This window comes from Diospyros lotus, chromosome 2, assembly GCF_014633365.1.
Source record: "Diospyros lotus cultivar Yz01 chromosome 2, ASM1463336v1, whole genome shotgun sequence".
NCBI classification, from domain to species: Eukaryota; Viridiplantae; Streptophyta; class Magnoliopsida; order Ericales; family Ebenaceae; genus Diospyros; species Diospyros lotus.
Window position 1 is genome coordinate 4,416,418 of NC_068339.1, and position 18,692 is coordinate 4,435,109.

The window sequence follows — 18,692 nt, forward strand, 5'->3', positions numbered from 1 at the left end:
CTTTATTACAAGTATTATTATTATGTGAAAATAATATTTTCTTTTTATTTTATTTTATTATTACGATGTATTATTTAGATACATCAACTTACTACACGTACGTCCTAATAATTTCTTCCTTCCACACACTTCTTACGAATTAAGACTAAATTAAATAAATTATCACCGTATACGTACGGATAGATTAGACATCTCATGCATGCATTAGCATGGATTGTTTGTATGGCCATCAATCATGGTTCTATTCTTTCGTACTGGACCCCACAACCTCAGAAGATGAAGATACAGACAGACACAGGCGTATGTATGTTTACAATTATTTCATTTGCTCGTATTCGTATTATGAATTTTGGAGGGGCTCCACCATCCTCTGTCTTCTTCTCCATCAACCATCTTCCCTTCCCCCCCTTCCTCTCAATTATTTGATAAATATGATTTAGACAGAATGTACAATATTTTATCAAATTTGGTGCCATGAGTGGATAACATTCCCCTGTTCATGATTGCGTTTAAAATGAAAACGGATGGAAAAAAATCTGTCTTATTATATGATTCGGAATGTTGTGTAATGAATGTGTGACATATATAATATTATATTGTGTATGACCATCATTGAAATTGAGAATATTATCACACATACCATATGTATATACATGTGTGTGTAACATACCAAAAAGAAAAGAAAAAAAAATAACATTATATATGTAATCAGATTTGATCGAATAAAATAGAGAAATTTTGTAACGTAGGGAGAGGGGACCAAATAGAATATAGTAATTTTATAAAATATATGAATTTAATACAGTGGGAATAAGATTTGTGATTATTTTTGTTATTTTTATTTTAGTATATGATTATTAATGTTAGGAAAATAAAGTATAACTTAGACAAGAATATTATGATGAATGTATAATTAAAAAAGAAGGAGACAAAATTAAAGGTATACACAAGATTATATGTAATAACATGATTATATTTATTAAATATAAGATGTACTTATATTAAATAATTTCAAAAATTTGAGTAATGCTATCCATCTCTAATAAAGATGAACATCAGTACATATGATAGTGTTTGATTAGCATTATAATAAAATCTATTGAGTATTCTTTTATCTTTTTCAATCAAATACTATTATGTGATTATTAAATAAATTATTAGTCATCTCTACTAGAGATTAATAACGTTACTCTCAAAATTTGGTGTCCACAAATTCATATGAAAAATATTAAAAAAATGAAAATTTATATAACCGATGAATTGAGTGAGAATGAAGCAAGGGAAGGGTGTGATGATAATATTATTGTCATTTGTCAGGACGCGTCTTAAATTCAAAATTTTCTAATATGATGATGGTTTCACATCCAGAGATGCCTTAACGAATTTCCAAAATAGGGGTCAATAACATTAGCAGGCGATGCGACAGGGCCACAAGTTAAGGTCAGATTTTAACGTGGGCGTATCGGAGCCCATGGGCCGAGATTGTAGCGTTTGCACCGGGACAAATGCAACGTGTGCCCACTGGCCATCTTGTGACCCCTAAACCGCACACGGGAATCGGGTCAGGCATGGGTGGGGCCCACTGCCTTGCGCATAGTTTAATCTTACCTTTTTTTTTTTATTATAGTAATAATAATTTATAATTATGGTGTTTTCTCATTAGATTGAATTTTGTTTTCAAATAAAGGGTATTTATTTAAGCTTTTTTAAATTATTTTATTCATTAGTAAAATATTATAAAGTATGATGTATTTATTATATAGTAATTTATAAAAATATCTTAATTTAAAGAATAGATGTAATTTATTTAAAAGTATATTATATTTTAAACAATAAGACATTGATTAACATTATCTTTTCACTTATTATGAATTTAAAATAAAAGATAAATTATACCTCAGACTCTCATTTTTTACTAAATTACAACCTATACTTCCACACCTAAAATATATTACAGTCATTTTTTACTAAATTACAACCTATACTAACACACCTTAAATATATTACACTAATCTTATGGGTATTTTTTTGAACCACTTATTATGGGTTGGACACGACCCAATAGGTCAGCCCGATCTTTCAAAGCCTAATAGATCCAAGACTGAGATCGTTAGAGTAAGGTCGCATATTCTTGAAACCTGAGCTCAGTCAACGGAACTAAACAAGTTCCTAGCGAGACTTCCAGTCTGCTATCCTAATTGTTCAGCTCGCATAACAATAAAATCGTAGAATAAATGGAAGCGAGACTCACTTACTTTATTTGAGGTAAACCAGATCCTTGGTAATGCAGAATCCACTCTCGATTTTGTAGAATTGATAATAACATATTGTGTCCATAATATTATCTTATTATTTTGAATTTTTATGTGAATTGTAAATACCCCACACTATAAACAGGGATACAAAATTATTATAAAATGAATGAACAAGAATGATATATTGTTATTTTGTCAGAATAATTAAAAAACATTCGTGGACTAGGTTGATATCATTCTGACTGAATCACGTAAAAACTTCCATGTATATGTGATTTATTATTTGTTTTCATTTATTCTTTTTTTTTTGTATTTATGTTATTTTTGTCATTATAAGTCTACGAATCACGACTGACCAATTCTAAACGTTGATAATTAATATCTTTTTGATCAAATTTTTATTAGTTAATAAATTAGTGATATTTTGTATAGTGTTAGTAAACTTAATCTCATGAAATAAATTTTAAATTAAAGAATATTTGCTCAACGTGCACAAATGTGAGACGGCGGGGTGAGCCCCTCTTTCCTCACTCCATGGGTAAGGTAATATAATATAATAGAACTCTTCCATAAAAACCAAAAAAAATATAAAAGAAAAAACACATGGCACTTAAATTAAATATACCACGTTGTGTTGTCTCTCGATTCAAAGGATGTAATACAGCAACAACTATAATCACATATTCACGTCTTTCAGCGTAACACAATAAATAACAGTACGTACATACAGTATAGCAGCCCGAACCCAGAAGCAGCCAAACAGGCCACTGTGTATAGTGTCGTACCGTACCTCAAAACGGTTACAGCAGTCGTCTCTTTGCTTGGCGAAAGGAAATGAGAATCTTTCAAATCGTTGCGTTAGTAACGTGAAAAGCAGAAGCAACGTGCAAAGACATTTATGTCCCTCTTGCGTCCCAGTTGTCCTAAACGTGTGGTGTTAGCCAAAGGACACTTTCGGGTTTCCAACAAACTGATTCACATTTCGATTCGCCTTCCATAGTAAAAACGTAGAAGGGCGCATAACTTATTTCCTCTTTTGTGTTTTTCTCTTGAGTTTTTGTGTGGCTTTGTTTTGTTGTAGAGAATATTGGAGATTACGTCTGGAAGTGTCGTTTGGATGGCCTTTTCGCAGAGGAAGCTTCCTAGGAAGTTAAGACACTCTGTCTCTTGTTTATCCAAACAAACCTCTCTTAAAACATTTATTATGACGGGTGGCCCGGGAGTTCTTCGGGATTTACAATAAGAGATTCTTCAATCATGTTGTCTCCATTTTTAATTTTTTTTAAAATTAAAGTAATATTATAAGACAAAATTGATCGATTATCTATTACATCTTCTTGCATGAGATGTTATATAAAAAAAATAATAATATATAACATCTTTAATCTTTAAGATCAAATGTAAAATTATTTATCTTAAGAGCTTTTGCAACTTAATCTCAAAATTTTTGCTGCAAAGGTCAATTACGGAATCCAATAATGAGATTCGAACATAAAATCCCTGACCGACTATATAGCGACTAAAGTTCAGAGTTATTTGGGACCAACTCGTGTATGATCTCAACCGTTGAACTATACCCGTAATGACATTATTATTAATTAATAACATTACCATACCATCAATCATGACTCTTAATATTATTTAATTATAAATATATTAATGAGTTATGCTACTTTACTTGTTAAAATTCTATTTCAAATATTATTACATATTACAAAAATATTATCATACCATCTTGACTATGAAATAAAAAAGTTATTTTTCAATTGTATGGTCACCAACGATTTTTAGTAAATAAAGATTAAAAAGCTAATTTAACTTAAATGTACTGAAAAATACTATATTTTATCCTTAACACACCTAGCTCACCTAACATTTATTAGTGTATGCAATAATTCATTTCATTTTCAAACAAAATTTAAAATTCTGCTTACATATAAAATAGGTATTAAAACATGTAATGATGCCTATTTTTTATACGTAAATAGGTATTAAATATGTGTAAATAGTGGTTGTCAACTCATCTCGCAGGAGAGTGATAAGATTTTATTTTAATCTCTCACAAAATGAATCGAGATCACTTGAATAATTAGGTGGCGGCAATATTTTATTAATATTTAATTTTGGATTAAAACACGTAATGTATAATACCAAAAGTAGGCTTAGGCTTATTTTGGCTTGATCGTCAAGTCATCAACATCTACCACGTGTTGTTCACGAGTACCATTAAAAGTAATTAATTAATTAATTAATTAATAAAATGATACAAAAAAATAAAATTACATTTTATAAAATTTCCCTTAATACTCAAATAGTTACATTTAAGTTGGTGAGTACTGTTTATTTTCTCTCTTATATATATAAAATGAATTTCCAAGTTTGTTAGGTTAGACAGTGACATTAGTAGAGCTAAATGGTCCAAATTAGACTTAAATTAATAATAATGCCGTTTTCCTGTGACTTAAACGTGAACTCAAGTTTGATCGCAGTTTAAAAATTTGTTCGGACTTGAGATTAATTTAATAAATCCTTGAACTAATTAATTAATTTGATAGATCATCTAATAACCACGTCGTATAAAATAAAATAAAATAAAATAAAATAAATTGTAATAATTTAGTTTAGTCAAAGGGGAATAGAGATTAAACAAATAAGCCATGTTTACTAAAATTACTTTAAATACAGTATTCTCTCAGTCTTTCTAAATTTCTATATAAAGCGGCATTCATCATTCAACTTCATTTTTTTCTTTTTCTTTTTTAATTTCTATATAAGCTAATTTTTTATTATTTTTAGTTCAACATACTAGATGGGAAATTCGTTTAATATTTTATTTAGATACTATTTCTCAAAGAAAACTATTTTGTTTTTTTTTTAAACTAAAACCCATAAAAGTACTTTTTTTTTTTTTTACTTTCAATATAGCTGATATTTTTGAGTGGTAACCATCTAAAAAATTGTGAAATTTACTATTTATTAAAAATCAAAATATAAAAAATTAGACTCAGCAAAAAGAAAATTATAAAATTAGTTATTTAATAAAAATATTATTTTCAAATTTAAACTTAACTTTTAATTTTTATTTAATTTGAAGTTTCTATTTATTATCCTCAGTTTTTATTTTTTAATGCAGTAACCCATATCAATCAAATCACTCAACTGACACGTGACAGTTAACTTTGCCACCCAAAACACACAAAACGTATATGTTTTTGTTCTTAGAATTCGTTCTAAATATATATATATATATATATAATTTTAAAATTTAAAAATAATTTTTATCATAAGCCAAATCCATCTTTATAATTGTTTTGATTTGTTTAATTTTTGGATCATGTTATTTATACATGGAGATTAAATTACACCAAAATATGTAAATAACTAAAATATCCCGACAAAAATAACAAATTTACTTTTCTTATCATTGGTTGTCTCATTTCTCTCTATTTTTTTTCACAATCGACCACTGTAATCTCTAATTATCATTTTTCTCTCGTCGTTTCACCTTACCTAGTGTTAACTATTACACAGAGAGAGAGAGAGAGAATTTGCAACGATTTACATAAGATGAGATAAGGCGATGTGATGATTAACACGAGGAAATATGATAATAACGATTGGTGTGAGGTGAGACGATGAGGTATAGGAGACGATCGACAATTGCAACAGGTGATCGTGGAAAGGAAAAGAAAGAGGTGAGAGAGAGAAAGCAATTAAGAGCAGAAAAAATAAATTTATAATTTTTATAAAGGTGTTTTAATTATTTATGCGTCTACATATACCCAAAATGTAACCCTAAGTATACAAGAAGCATTTTCCTTCTTGTAAACGGGAGAATGCGTGTTCGTCACTCGTGAGATAACTGCCACAAAATGTGGGCCCCCGCATACGCGTGGGCCCACGGCCCGTTTCCTAACGCGTACTTCCGGGCCCATCCCTCTTTCTCTTGTCTATCTCGCTCCCTCAACTCTCGAGAGTCGAATCCCTTGAATTGAAGCTGCGGTTCTCTCTCTGTCTCTGTAACCGCGAGGAGTAGGCCATGGCTAAATCAAGCTTTATGCATCAGATATCAACACCACTGTCGTATTTCCTTTGGAATTACCTCCATTAATTACCCTTTTGTCATCGCTTCCTATATATACAATACAACTTAGATATTTAGATTTGTCTACTTCCTCTTCTTCTTCTTCTTCTTCTCTCTGTGAATCCAGCACCGCATGTTGGTCTGGTCGCCTCCTCCTCACTTCATGATTGAAGCAGCCACCGCCGCTGCCGCCATTCCTCCCTCCATCGCCACCTTAGTTTTGCTGTTTGTTTCCGCTGCGAGAGTCCGTAATAATGTCGCAAAAGCGGCAGCCTGAGGACGCCAAGGCTCGGCCTGACTCAAACCCTTCCGACGACAAGCGTCGGAAGGTCCCTTCTCTCAAGAGGTGAAACAATGGAGGCGATAATTTCCTTTTGTTCTACAAATTCACAAGCATGTATTCAAATTTTCTTTTATTATTATTTTTTTTCTCCTGGAAAAAGTGGTTAGGATGTGGTTTGTCCTCTGAAGCTGTTTGATTGTTGTTCTTTGATGTTTTTAAGTTCGTTAAAAGGGTTACAATGGAAAAAAAGAAAAAAAAAATAATGGGAGATGATGCGGTTCATAGTCAGTTGGGTTTTCTTTATTGCACTAGGCTGCTGCTGATGTTGAAAAAGTGGGTGGTTTGGCTTTAGAGACTTGCTGGTTTGCGTGAGACAACCGTGTAGATGTCATGTTGCTCGTACTCAATTGGCTTGACACTACGTTTTTAGAATATTGTGCTCTCAATGGAATAATGGATGGAGTGGGTGCTGACCACAGAGTCTTGAGAAAGTGAACTAGTTTGTATTTTTAATTAGTAGCTAGTGCGAATAAAGGAACTTCATTTTGCTTGGTATCTAACTTTTTGTTTGATATGCTTTTTTTTTCCTTTTTTGTTTTTCTTTTAGTGTGGTCATGGAGGTGATGAGCCTGCGCAAAGTCCAGCTTTACATGGAACCAGTTCTGGAGCCCTTGATTCGTAGAGTTGTGAGTTGCACTTAAGACATCAGATATTTTTCTTTGTTCTTACTTATTCTGCAGCTCAAAGAACATACGTATTTGCTCGTCACTATTGAGACCATGTTTGTTTCATGGGATAAAGAGCGCTATGAATGAGTTGTCTCTTTGTTGCAAGTTTAGATGCATGATATTGGCTGCTAGCCTGAACTCGTGCACCATGTGTATGACATATACATTTACATATACTATAAGGGGTGCTAGATTCTAAGATAAAAGGCTCTTATCCCAATTTATGGTATATCACAACCTATGTGAATATTACAAGGTTTAATTAACCTTGAAAACTCAAAGAGACACTCAGGGATAAATTAGGTTTGCTTTGATGCTGGATTTCCAAAAGACATGGAGCACTAATAGTCTGCAGTGCTCCTTGGAGATCTCTTATTTGAATGGAACTAAATTAACAAATTTAATTTTGGAAACTGCTTGACCCACTTCCTATTGAACATATTTATCTTGGCTTTCTCATATGCTTGCATGCTCATTTTATTTCTTAGCCCCCAATGCTAGCCCATCCACAAAGAATAAAAAGAAAGGAAAAAAAGAACAACAACAAAAAAGGAGAAATACAGCAACCACCACCAGAATAAATAAATGATTAGAAGTTGACTTGTAATTGTTGTTTGTTTGCGCTGGGATTCATGTTTAGAAGGAATCTAATTTGCCTTTTCAGCTGAAGAGGATTTTAATTTAACTTACCTGATTACATTATTGAGCTTGTCCTTCATATTAAGAAAAAGTGCTTTTAAATTGTGCTAGTATTACTTCCTTTGGGCCTAACATTTCATTATGAATATTACTGGTTTCCCCTTGAATTATGTTTCCAATAGTGGCTAGTGTCTTCTTCATACAAGTGGTGATGCCAAAGCACCTCAATCTTGCATCGCACTTACTAATTTATTAATAAATACAAATAGAGGCATATGGAGCAATGAGAACATCTGGAAAAATAACATTTTATTCCCAAGAACCTAAAATCTTCCAGCATCCTAATGAATTAACTGTGAACTATTTTTGATTAATTGAATGGAGAATGCAAGCTACTATATAATTAATAACTCTTTTGCTGTTCTTCTTCTTCTTTATTCTGTTGAAAGGTTCTATTCCCTTGTATACCTTTAGGATGGGACCTCCATAAGGGGGATAGGACTTGCTATAGGATGTGGCCTTATAGTGGTGGGTTATAGCTACTTCCTTCTTGTGGAGAAGGCTCGTAACACACAGACCAACTTGCCTTGTACCTCTATTTATTTCTCTATATGATAGTATTGACAAATTCCTATATTGAACAAGACGTATGAGTTCTTTGCTTTTGTCTGTATTAGGTGTCTTAAAAATATGTGTCATAATATATACAAGAGTGCACCTGCATAATTGCTTCTTGTATTTCATGCTAAATATTCTATCAGTGATTTAAAGTAATAAGTACCTATTTGATGCAGCATTCCCTTCTCTTCCATATTAATTGATTATTGCATCTTAAATAATCGTATAACCAGTATCTATAACTCTTTTATTATTCATTTTTGATAGAATAGTATATATACCTCATTATTTAATGTGGTTTGGTAGGTAAAAGAAGAAGTTGAATTGGCTCTAAGAAAGTATTTGTCTAGTATGAAGCGGTAAGTAGTTATAACCCATAATTTGCTTTAAAATGGTAGTTAAATTGACCACCTTTGTCTCCATCCACTTTGTTCATCATTGCACCTTTGCAGGAATTGTGGGAAAGAGATTCAGTCTTCTGAATCAAGAAGCCTACAGTTACAATTTATACCAAAAATCTCTCTTCCTGTATTCACTGGAAGCCGAATTGAAGGAGAAGACTTAAACACCTTAAAAGTGGCTTTAGTTGATGCTCTTACAGGACAAGTTGTTTACTCTGGGCCTGAATCCTCAGCAAAGGTGGAAATAGTAGTGCTTGAAGGAGATTTTGATAGTGAAGAAAGAGGCAATTGGACACTTGAAGAATTTAAGAATAACATTGTTAGAGAACGGGAAGGAAAGAAGCCCCTTCTTACTGGGGATACTTTATTTAATCTTAAAGAGGGTGTTGGTTTAGTAGGAGAGATTTCTTTTACAGATAATTCAAGCTGGACAAGGAGCCGTAAGTTTAGGCTGGGAGCAAGAGTTCTGGATAACTTTGATGGGATCAGGGTAAGAGAAGCAAAGACTGAATCCTTCATTGTCAGGGATCATCGTGGGGAATGTAAGTACTTTTGTTTGATAGATTTCTTCTATGTTTACCAATTTGGTGTTTTTAGAGTACAGCTTTGTGAAACAATGTATCACACTACCTGAATTGCTCTAAATGAAAAACCTAAATAAAAAATCTATTTGATGATACCTACAGAGGGAATTTAATGCAATAGAAACCTATGCACACGCACATGCACAGATACAGGAGGACAGGAATACAAAGTATCTGAAATAAGAGATGCAAGACGAGTCTAGCACTAACTTGTAAGGAGTTAATAAATCAGTTTTCTCAATTACTGGATTTTCTCATCTGTTCAGGTTTTATATTGTAAGACTTGAATACAAATTCTGAGAATCTTCCTCTTCATATTGCTTGTTCATTTAATTATTCACTTTGAATGCCATCTAGTTCTTTTCTTAGGCATACACTCATAAGGTTGTATTATTCCTTTTCCATCCGTTCCACTGTTTTCTGTCATTATCCTTGTATTGGTTTTTGTTGGCTTGCCATTCTTCATCTCTTTCTGAGTGCCTTGCATATATAGAAGCCTGTGAAACTTGAAAGGTTTCATGAAATGTTGCATTGTTAAGCATGTCTAGGGTTATAAGAACTCAGGATACCATGAGCAGATGGCCTTTGGATGTAACTTCAATTGTTTGTGTCAGCAGTGTACAAGAAGCACCATCCCCCATCTCTGCTTGATGAAGTATGGAGGCTGGAAAAGATTGGAAAAGATGGAGCTTTCCACAAGCGTCTGACTAGGGAAAAAGTCAACACTGTGAAGGATTTCCTAACTCTGCTCTATTTAGACCCTACGAGGCTTAGAAATGTAATGCATACTGTTGTTTATCTAATTTGTTTTGCTCTATATATTTAAATAGTTGACCATAGCCAGAATCTTCTATACTGTAGTTTCTCCTCTCCCTTGGAGGAGGATAAAGCGTGAAATCAGAGACTATGTTCTAGTTATATTTTACCAATTTTAGGGCATGTGTTTCTGAAGGAATTGCCACTTCATTCACATGAACTGAAAGCAAGAAATATTGAAAAGGTGAGAACTTGGTGTTGCTCCTGCTAAGGCACCTCTAGGGTAGGTTGATAACCAACTTTGTTTAGTATTGGATAACATTGAAGGCTTTATTTGACCCCACCTTGTGTAGAATATTGGATGCTAGTTGTTAGATATCCAAGTTTTGGAAATTGTTTTAATTGGAAAGCTCATCTCCATGCCGGAAGAGAACATTATTGTCCATGTTCTTGGTCTGCAACTTCACCTATTTAGGAGCAGTTGATTAGATATGATAATTCAGAAGAAGCCTCATCTTAGTGAAATCAAAGGTGTTATGTAGGTAAATGAAGTTTTACATGTTGGTGCATAATTTTGTACATGACCAATGCATCTTCTGTTTTTTTGTGTTCCTGTAGATTCTTGGTACGGGCATGTCTGCTAAAATGTGGGAAGTTACTGTAGAACATGCGCGGACATGTATACTTGATCCTAGGTTATACTTTTATCGCCCTCCCGGCTGTCAGCAGAAAACTGGTGTGGTTTTCAATGTTGTGGGACAAGTGATGGGACTACTTTCAGAATGCCATTATGCTTCTGCTGATAAGCTGTCCGAAACTGAAAAGGCATTCTTCTTTGATCACCTAAGATGCTTTCCCTTTCTCTTTCCTTTTTTCATTGGTAATCATATTCTATTCTCAGGATTCTAATTCTTTATGGCCTTCTTTTCTCTTTATTTAGGTTGAAGCCCTTAACTTGATAATAACTGCTTTTAAACATTGGGAGGATGTAGTCTGTTTTGGAGATGAGGCCTCTTTTATGGATGGTTCATCACGCTTATTCAACAATGGTCTGTTCTCCAATGCAACTGTGGTGGAGACTTCTGATGCAAGTAAGATTTTAACTTCTCGAAAGATTGGTGGATATGATTATCCGCAAGCAAGTGCACCTTCCCCGGATATCATGCCATCCATTTACTCCATGGGGGCTATGAATGGCTTGGATGATTTTGGCCTGCACAACATTGACAATATGGATCTTAGATATGATCAACCTTTAGATTTCTCTGGACAAGTTGCAAACTCCCTGATCTGTGAAACTGAGTCAATTAGTCGAGTCTTCTGCGGGGATGAGCATCTGCAATATTTGGATGCTGATTGTTCCATGCCACCCAATAATTCAATGTTGGAAACGCAGGATGATCTACAAAGTGCTGTCAATGGCTTTATTTTGGCTCGATCTGCAGCTTTTGCTCAGAAGAGATGGACGATGTTATTCAGTGTGCTGAAGTGGTTCTCGATAAGGAGGATCGTGGCTAAAAAAACCCGCATTAGAGAACTGCAGAGACATTGTTGATGGGTGAACCAGAAAACAAATATCCCTTCAGATAACATATATGCCTTTCTATCAAGTGCTGCCCAATTGAAATTGTGTGCAGCTGTAAAGTAGGACAAGGAGTTTCTAACTCCATGTATAGAAGTACTAGTTTATTGATGTCATGGCTCATCTCCAATTGCTGGAGCTTCGAGCAGGCATTTTTCTTCAGGTTAGATTGTAATTGTGTTGATGTTTTAAGTAGTGATATTAACATCAAGTCAAGCTCAAAGATTGAGTCTGTAAAATGAGCTGCATGTAGTTCATTGTCAATGGAAGCATTTGTTTCTAGTAACTGTGAAACATCACTTCCCTTTTTGTTGAAGCGAGGTCATTCTTATTTCTGCCCCAGCATATTATTTGCCCATATTTCAGGAGGTTGATGGAAATATCAGACAGTCATACTTGAAATCATTGACAATATGTTAATCTCTTTCAAGTCTCGACACAGGCACAAAGGTATCTTATACAACAGGTGTTAATGAAACTAATAAACATAGACATGGACATATATTTGTGGATTTTGTGTTTATTTAAGTTTTTTTAATTGTTTGTTTTATCTTGCCAATTTCTATTCCAACTTTGTAATTTGAATGTCAACTATTTGACCCTTATATTTTTTCAAGTCCATTTAAATAGGGGTAATAGTTGTAATATTTTAGGGTGCCTTGAGAATTTTTCTGTTGTAGACCTAATGTGTATTTTTGTTTCTACATTAATTGGGTTTTTCTTTTCAATTTCCTGATAGTCTGCTTATTCACTATTTCTTGAATTGTTGATCAAATCTGCAGGGCAATTGAGAGAAGAGAAGAGAATAGAGGCAATGCTAATACGACCTCCATTCATCATCAAGCATATCCTTGAAAATGAGGACGGTGACTGGTTTATTCCATCATAGCCATCTAATGGTGATATTTTGTCTTATTAATGTTCTATATTTTCTAACATGACCTCAGCATTTGGAATTTTTGATTAGCAGATGTTGAAAAATCCAAGTACAACAGGGCTGTGCAAAAATTTCTTTATGCACATTTGACTTTTCCTGAATTGCAGTAGAACAATTCAAGGTATTTATTTTTTTTAATTTTAGGTCATTCAATGTGTTAGGTTTTGTGGGGTATATTTCAAGCAATTGAACATATCTTCATTCATCCTTCAAACCGGTAGAGGCCGCAAAAACACAATGAAGAAGCAGCAGAGAGGTCATGTTATAGTGCTAACATACCCTGCCCAAGGCCACATCAACCCGCTTCTTCAGTTTGCAAAGCGCTTGGCTTTCAAGGGGCTGAAGACAACTTTTGCCACCACTCATTACACTGCCAACTTCATCCAGGCGGGTGATATAGCCACTGAGCCCATCTCTGATGGCTATGATGAGGGTGGTTTCAAGGATGCTCCGAGCTTAGAAACCTACTTAGACTCGTTCAAAACAGCTGGTTCAAGAACTCTTACTCAAGTTCAGTGATTCGAATTCACCAGTTACCTCCCTGGTGTATGACTCCTTGCTTCCATGGGCTCTTGATGTGGCCAGGAAACTAGGCGTTTCTGCAGCTGTGATCTTGACTAACTCGGCTTCTGTCTGCTCCATGTACTGGCAAATTCATCGTGGCCTCCTGACTTTACCTGTTGGGCCTGAAAGCATGCCTTTGCTGTTGCCTGGACTTCCTCCTCTTGGCATTTCTGATATGCCGAGTTTTCTTGCACAGCCTGCCAGTCACTCAGCCTATCTGGCAGCAATCATGGAGAAGTTTTCAACCTTGGAACAAAATGACTGGGTGTTTGTGAATACATTTGAGGAGTTAGAAAGTGAGGTAACTCTAGTAAATCTATTGATTATGGAAGCTTGAATAGTTAAACTATTAGCAGAACCAAATTTTGTTGAGTTTCTAGACATCTATGCTCAAGCAGAATTAAGTTGAGTACATCAAAATGGGATAAATTGAACAATGGGTGAACTTTAGAAATTAAGGATAAAAAACACTACAGTGGCCAATATATGTATATATTTGCTAGCATGGTTGTTAAACTCCCGATTTTACGTTTTTTTGCACCGAAAACCCATAAGATTTTACGATTTTGAAGTTGAATTGCACTTGATTTTACGATTTTACATGTCAAAGACCCTCTTATGATTTTACGATTTTAACAACCTTGTTTGCTAGGTAGTGGTCAATATATTTCTGAGTTCATTTTCACAAGAAGTCATTGGAAAAAGTGAAAAACGAGCATATAGAAAAAGAAACATATCGTTTGAAAACAAACACAGAGAAGAAGCAGCACAAAATTTTCACAGGTGCAGGCAAACCCTTGATGACTGTTGTCACAAATGGAAAAAGGCTAGATAGGACAATGTAATTCTGGATTTAAGTTTAGAATTTTTGTGATCATGATGATTAATTCTTTATTATTAGTCCATTTTCTGTGGCTCTTTAACAGCTAGCAAAGACTATGTTGGGACACTGGCCGCTTCAAATGGTTGGTCCACTGGTGCCATCAGCATTCTTGGACCAACAAATAGCAGGAGACAGAGAATATGGAGGCAGCCTCTGGAAGCCAATTGGTGACGAATGCTTGAGATGGCTGGACACTAAGCCACCCAAATCTGTGGTTTATGTGTCCTTTGGAAGCATGGGAGAAATTGCAGCCAAGCAGCTTGAGGAAATTTCTTTGGGCTTGAAAGGAAGCAACAAGAACTTCCTGTGGATACTGAAAGAACCCAGAAATGAGAAGCTGCCAACTGAGTTCTTGAACTCAAAAGATCAGACGGAACTGGTCATCACATGGTGTAACCAGCTGGAAGCGCTGGCTCACCAAGCTGTGGGATGCTTTGTGACTCACTGTGGGTGGAATTCTACACTGGAAGCTTTGAGCCTTGGCGTGCCAATGGTGGCAGTGCCACAGTGGAGTGACCAGCCAACCAATGCCAAGTATGTGGAAGAGGTGTGGAAGGTGGGAGTGAAAGCTAGCGAGGATGGAGAAGGAATTGTCAAAAGGGAAGAGCTCCAGCGGTGCATAATGGAGGTGATGGGAGGGGAAAAGAGTGATGAGATTAGAAGAAATGCATCCCTATGGAGAGAATGCGCTAAGAGAGCAGTTAGCAGAGGCGGGAACTCAGATAAGAATGTCAATAAGTTTGTACAAAGTGTTGCTCACTGGTAAACAAAAGAGATCATGATGGTCAAGTTCCCTGGTTTTATCTGGGGAACCCGAGGAATTTGCTAGCTGAAATAATCCTATCCTACATATAAACTGAAAGAATCTTCTTAAGCTTGCTCCTCAAAGTAACAAACCAAGAGAAGATGCCTATAGAGGGGAATAGAACGCTGGTAGCTTATCATATATTAATGTGGACAAATACAAGCTTGTAGTTTACGTTTTGTTCTCTAATCAAGCAAAATATCATAATGAATGTCGAAGGAGATGCTTAGTTAATACTTTCTCTTCTTCCTGTTTTGTAATTTAGTGAGGCAGAAGTAATTGTCCAAGAGAAGAAGTATTATGCCTTTCTGTTGTGGGGCAAATTATGTACGCGAATTCACACACAAGCTGAGTATAGAAGATGAAAATAGATGTCGAATCCAGAGCTCTCAGAAGATCATTCTTCAAAATCCGTTGTTGCTGGCTGCTGAGCAGCAATTAGGTAAGTTTACATCTTGCATCTGTTGCTGTCATTGCATATTTCAGCCTACAAGGGAGAACAGAACACTATTGAGTGGACAATTATTTGCTTGAGATTTAGATGTTAAGATATCCCACTTGGGGACCATCTGCAAAAGAAACTGGTGTTGTAAAAAAGTTTATATCATTTGTGGGGTATAATATGGTTCAGTTTCTGGTCACTTCTCCACAAAACAATTAAGGCATCTCTATCTTACACAGAGGGACCATATTCCTATCATGTAGATTCACTGGCAAGATAGCATAAACTGAACGTGTACATTTGGACTATAACCATGACGACACTCGTTCAAATATACTTGTGTAAATAAATGTAAGGGAGCTTGATGAGAGGGCATCTAAACCTCATTTTTCTTTCGTGCCTCCAGCACCTCCTCCAGAGGCGGCCGACCTGCAATGACGTAGCTAAAAACCATGAACGGTATGAACGAATGTGCTTGACATAAGAGATAAATGCAATCCTATAGGCAACACGGGCACACCTGTGATTTGAAGACGATATTTAGCCCAAACACCATACACAGCATCAGCAACTGATGCAACCTGCGAATTGCGCTCCATAACTTAGGAAGTAAAAAAGACTCGAGAAATCCTTCTATTAAAGATGAACTCAAACACCAGCTCAATCTCTGAAAATGTTAGTCCACAAGAGCGCTTACTGGTTCATATTTAGTGATGGCATAAACCCATCCCAGACCAACTGCTTCGTATAGCCTTCTAAATGCCTGCAGATTCAGAATCCTCAGTAGCATGAGTATTGTTCCCTAAGGTGGGTCTTAAACAGAGAAGGAAAATAACAGCATCAACCTTGATGCTGCTGTTGAAAGTCTTGCAGTGGGCTTACGGTTGATCATTTTTAATTGTATTCTGAATACAATGCTGACCGATCAAAATTTTGATGCTCATCTTGTCCATATTAGCTGGTATTAGTAATGCTAAAATTGTATTATTTGATAAGATGCTGAAAATTCTTCCTTATCACTATTAGCATTGCTGATTCTAGAGAAACTAAAAGCATGCATAAAGATATTAGGATTTGGATCCGATTATACTTGTTCAATGGAACTAAAAAGTTGAAGTTTTGAGTACTAAAATATTGAGATGATAAATAAATGCTAAAAGGGTGGAAGGGCTCAATTCAAAATCAAGACTATCAATCATTTCAGTATGCAAGTTATAGAGTTATGCATTATTGAAAAAGGGTAAACTGACAAAGGGAAAAAAGAACATAGTTTCAATAATAAATTTAAATTAGAATGTTAAACAAATTATTTCCGGAAACATGCATACCTCTATATCAGTAACTACAGTTCCATCAGATAAGATTGCATGAATTCTTCCCATGACCTAAGCAATGAAAATAATAACACCATTAGCTCTGAATTAAATACATGACCCAACTACTCTATGCTTTATTTCTGTAACTATACAAATAACTGCATTATGGAAGAAGGGGAAGATCAAAGTAAACAGCTAGCTAGGTCTATGAAGTTGGAAACTAGAAATCAGTTCAAACAATTACATATTGCGCACACTTACATTAAAACATGGAATTAGCCATCAGAAAACCTGATTTTTTTTTTCTTTTTCTTTTCATACGCATCACATAGCATCAATTAAAAGTGCAGAATGTGGGTTAACATACAGTTTTATAGTCAAGGCCTTGATTCCCCTCTGGACTGTATTCATCCGAACTTATATCCACAAACTTGATTGCTCCATATTGCTTGTTTCTATCCCTTAACATGTTCACCTGACAGTACAACCTCAGAATTCAGAAAATTCAATTGGTTTACACCACACAGGCAATTCTCCGAACACAATGAACCCAACCCCCACGGAACTACCTCGCGCATACAAAGCGGGCATTCACCATCATAAAGCATTTTAATCTTCCAATTCTCAGATGATTGTTCTTCATCTTCTCTCTTGGGAGCCACGGGATCTGCAGTTACCTGATGTACTGCTCGAATTGAAAATTTAAGCCCTGCAACAAAATAAGAAGTACAGCCAAATGAAAAACAGCACGATCATTTACATGATGAGGGCTAAAACTACAGAGTACACGATAAACCCAACACAATTCCGTAGATATTCATACGAAAATAGACAGGTTTGTGTAGCACACAAACAATCTCCCTTTAACATTAAATTGGAAATCATGCCTATACACGATGCCAGACACATATGAGAAATACATACATACATATATATATATATATATATAGAGAGAGAGAGAGAGAGAGAGAGAGAGAGAGAGGAATTTTATTACCTGTATCATGGGAATTGGGAAATGGAGGGGATTTACGGAGAGGACGAGGAGGAGCAGACACATGGAACCTATTCGTTCGGAGAAACCTATGAACAGAGAAGAAGAGAGATGGGCTTGCTTGTCTTGCTGCTATGGGAATTGCCATTTTCATGTAGATGGAGAGCGAAGCTTTCCAAATCCGATTCTTTTTCTTCTTCTTTGGCTTCCTTGGCCTGCTTTCGGTTACGTCATAAACACCCCGCCCCACCCCCCCCCAAGGGGTCCTGGCTCTCTGCCACGTGGCAACACGGGCTTCACCAAAATTATTCGCGGCCCATAACACGTACGTATGCCCTTCAATACTTACTTCTCCGCGACGGCGTCGTTTCTGTCCTAGTTATTCACCTAAAGTAATTATATAGATTTTGTTATACTTTAAATTTTCTATTCTATTCTTTATTATATTATAACTAATTCACTCTCTATTTTAATTTTATCTCAAAAATTATTATTACTCTAATTACACTTCATATTTTTCTATTTCTCTCTTTATTTTATTTATTTATTAATAAACTTTAATTTTATTTATTTTATATTACCTATAATCTTCATATATATATATATATAAAATCAATAATCAAATATACAAAATAATCAAATATACATATAAATAAAATAATAAATAATCAAATATATACATATACAAAATTAATAATTAAATATATAAATCAATAATTAAATATATAATATCACTCGTCTAATATAAAAATAAATAAATAAAATTTAAAATTAAAAACTCACATATTTTGCTTGATCTGTTCCTCATTGAAGAAGATGCCGCT

At 34.8% G+C, this 18,692-nt stretch overlaps 2 protein-coding genes and 1 pseudogene across 2 annotated transcripts; 2 read left to right on the forward strand and 1 right to left on the reverse strand.

The window, feature by feature from the left end:
- The first annotated feature begins 6,219 nt into the window (after positions 1-6,219).
- LOC127794349 (calmodulin-binding protein 60 A) lies at positions 6,220-12,246 on the forward strand. The gene is made up of 7 exons (XM_052325374.1): positions 6,220-6,685; positions 7,230-7,308; positions 8,914-8,966; positions 9,060-9,550; positions 10,210-10,370; positions 10,967-11,173; positions 11,289-12,246. The coding sequence occupies exons 1-7, from the start codon at positions 6,594-6,596 to the stop codon at positions 11,901-11,903; spliced, it is 1,698 nt and encodes a 565-aa protein (XP_052181334.1). The 5' UTR covers positions 6,220-6,593; the 3' UTR covers positions 11,904-12,246.
- A 576-nt stretch (positions 12,247-12,822) lies between these two features.
- LOC127794351 (UDP-glycosyltransferase 74B1-like) lies at positions 12,823-15,353 on the forward strand (annotated as a pseudogene).
- On the reverse strand, positions 15,235-18,080 carry LOC127794352 (uncharacterized protein At5g50100, chloroplastic). The gene is made up of 8 exons (XM_052325375.1): positions 17,872-18,080; positions 17,447-17,586; positions 17,245-17,352; positions 16,890-16,946; positions 16,259-16,324; positions 16,082-16,142; positions 15,944-15,990; positions 15,235-15,606 (listed from the first exon to the last, which is right to left on the reverse strand). Exons 1-8 carry the CDS (start codon positions 18,020-18,022, stop codon positions 15,568-15,570), a joined length of 669 nt encoding a protein of 222 aa, XP_052181335.1. The 5' UTR covers positions 18,023-18,080; the 3' UTR covers positions 15,235-15,567.
- Positions 18,081-18,692: the final 612 nt, after the last annotated feature.

Bases quoted from the DNA above. Each gene is read 5' to 3' on its own strand.
- LOC127794352 (XM_052325375.1), bottom strand. From the start codon at position 18,022: ATGAAAATGGCAATTCCCATAGCAGCAAGACAAGCAAGCCCATCTCTC. The intron at 16,325-16,889 runs GTATGCATGTTT...CTGAATCTGCAG, and splicing joins CTGTAGTTACTGATATAGAG to GCATTTAGAAGGCTATACGA. The intron at 15,607-15,943 runs GTTTAGATGCCC...TCTCCCTTGTAG, and splicing joins AGGCACGAAAGAAAAATGAG to GCTGAAATATGCAATGACAG.
- LOC127794349 (XM_052325374.1), top strand. From the start codon at position 6,594: ATGTCGCAAAAGCGGCAGCCTGAGGACGCCAAGGCTCGGCCTGACTCA. The intron at 9,551-10,209 runs GTAAGTACTTTT...TTGTGTCAGCAG, and splicing joins CAGGGATCATCGTGGGGAAT to TGTACAAGAAGCACCATCCC. The intron at 10,371-10,966 runs GTAATGCATACT...GTGTTCCTGTAG, and splicing joins ACCCTACGAGGCTTAGAAAT to ATTCTTGGTACGGGCATGTC.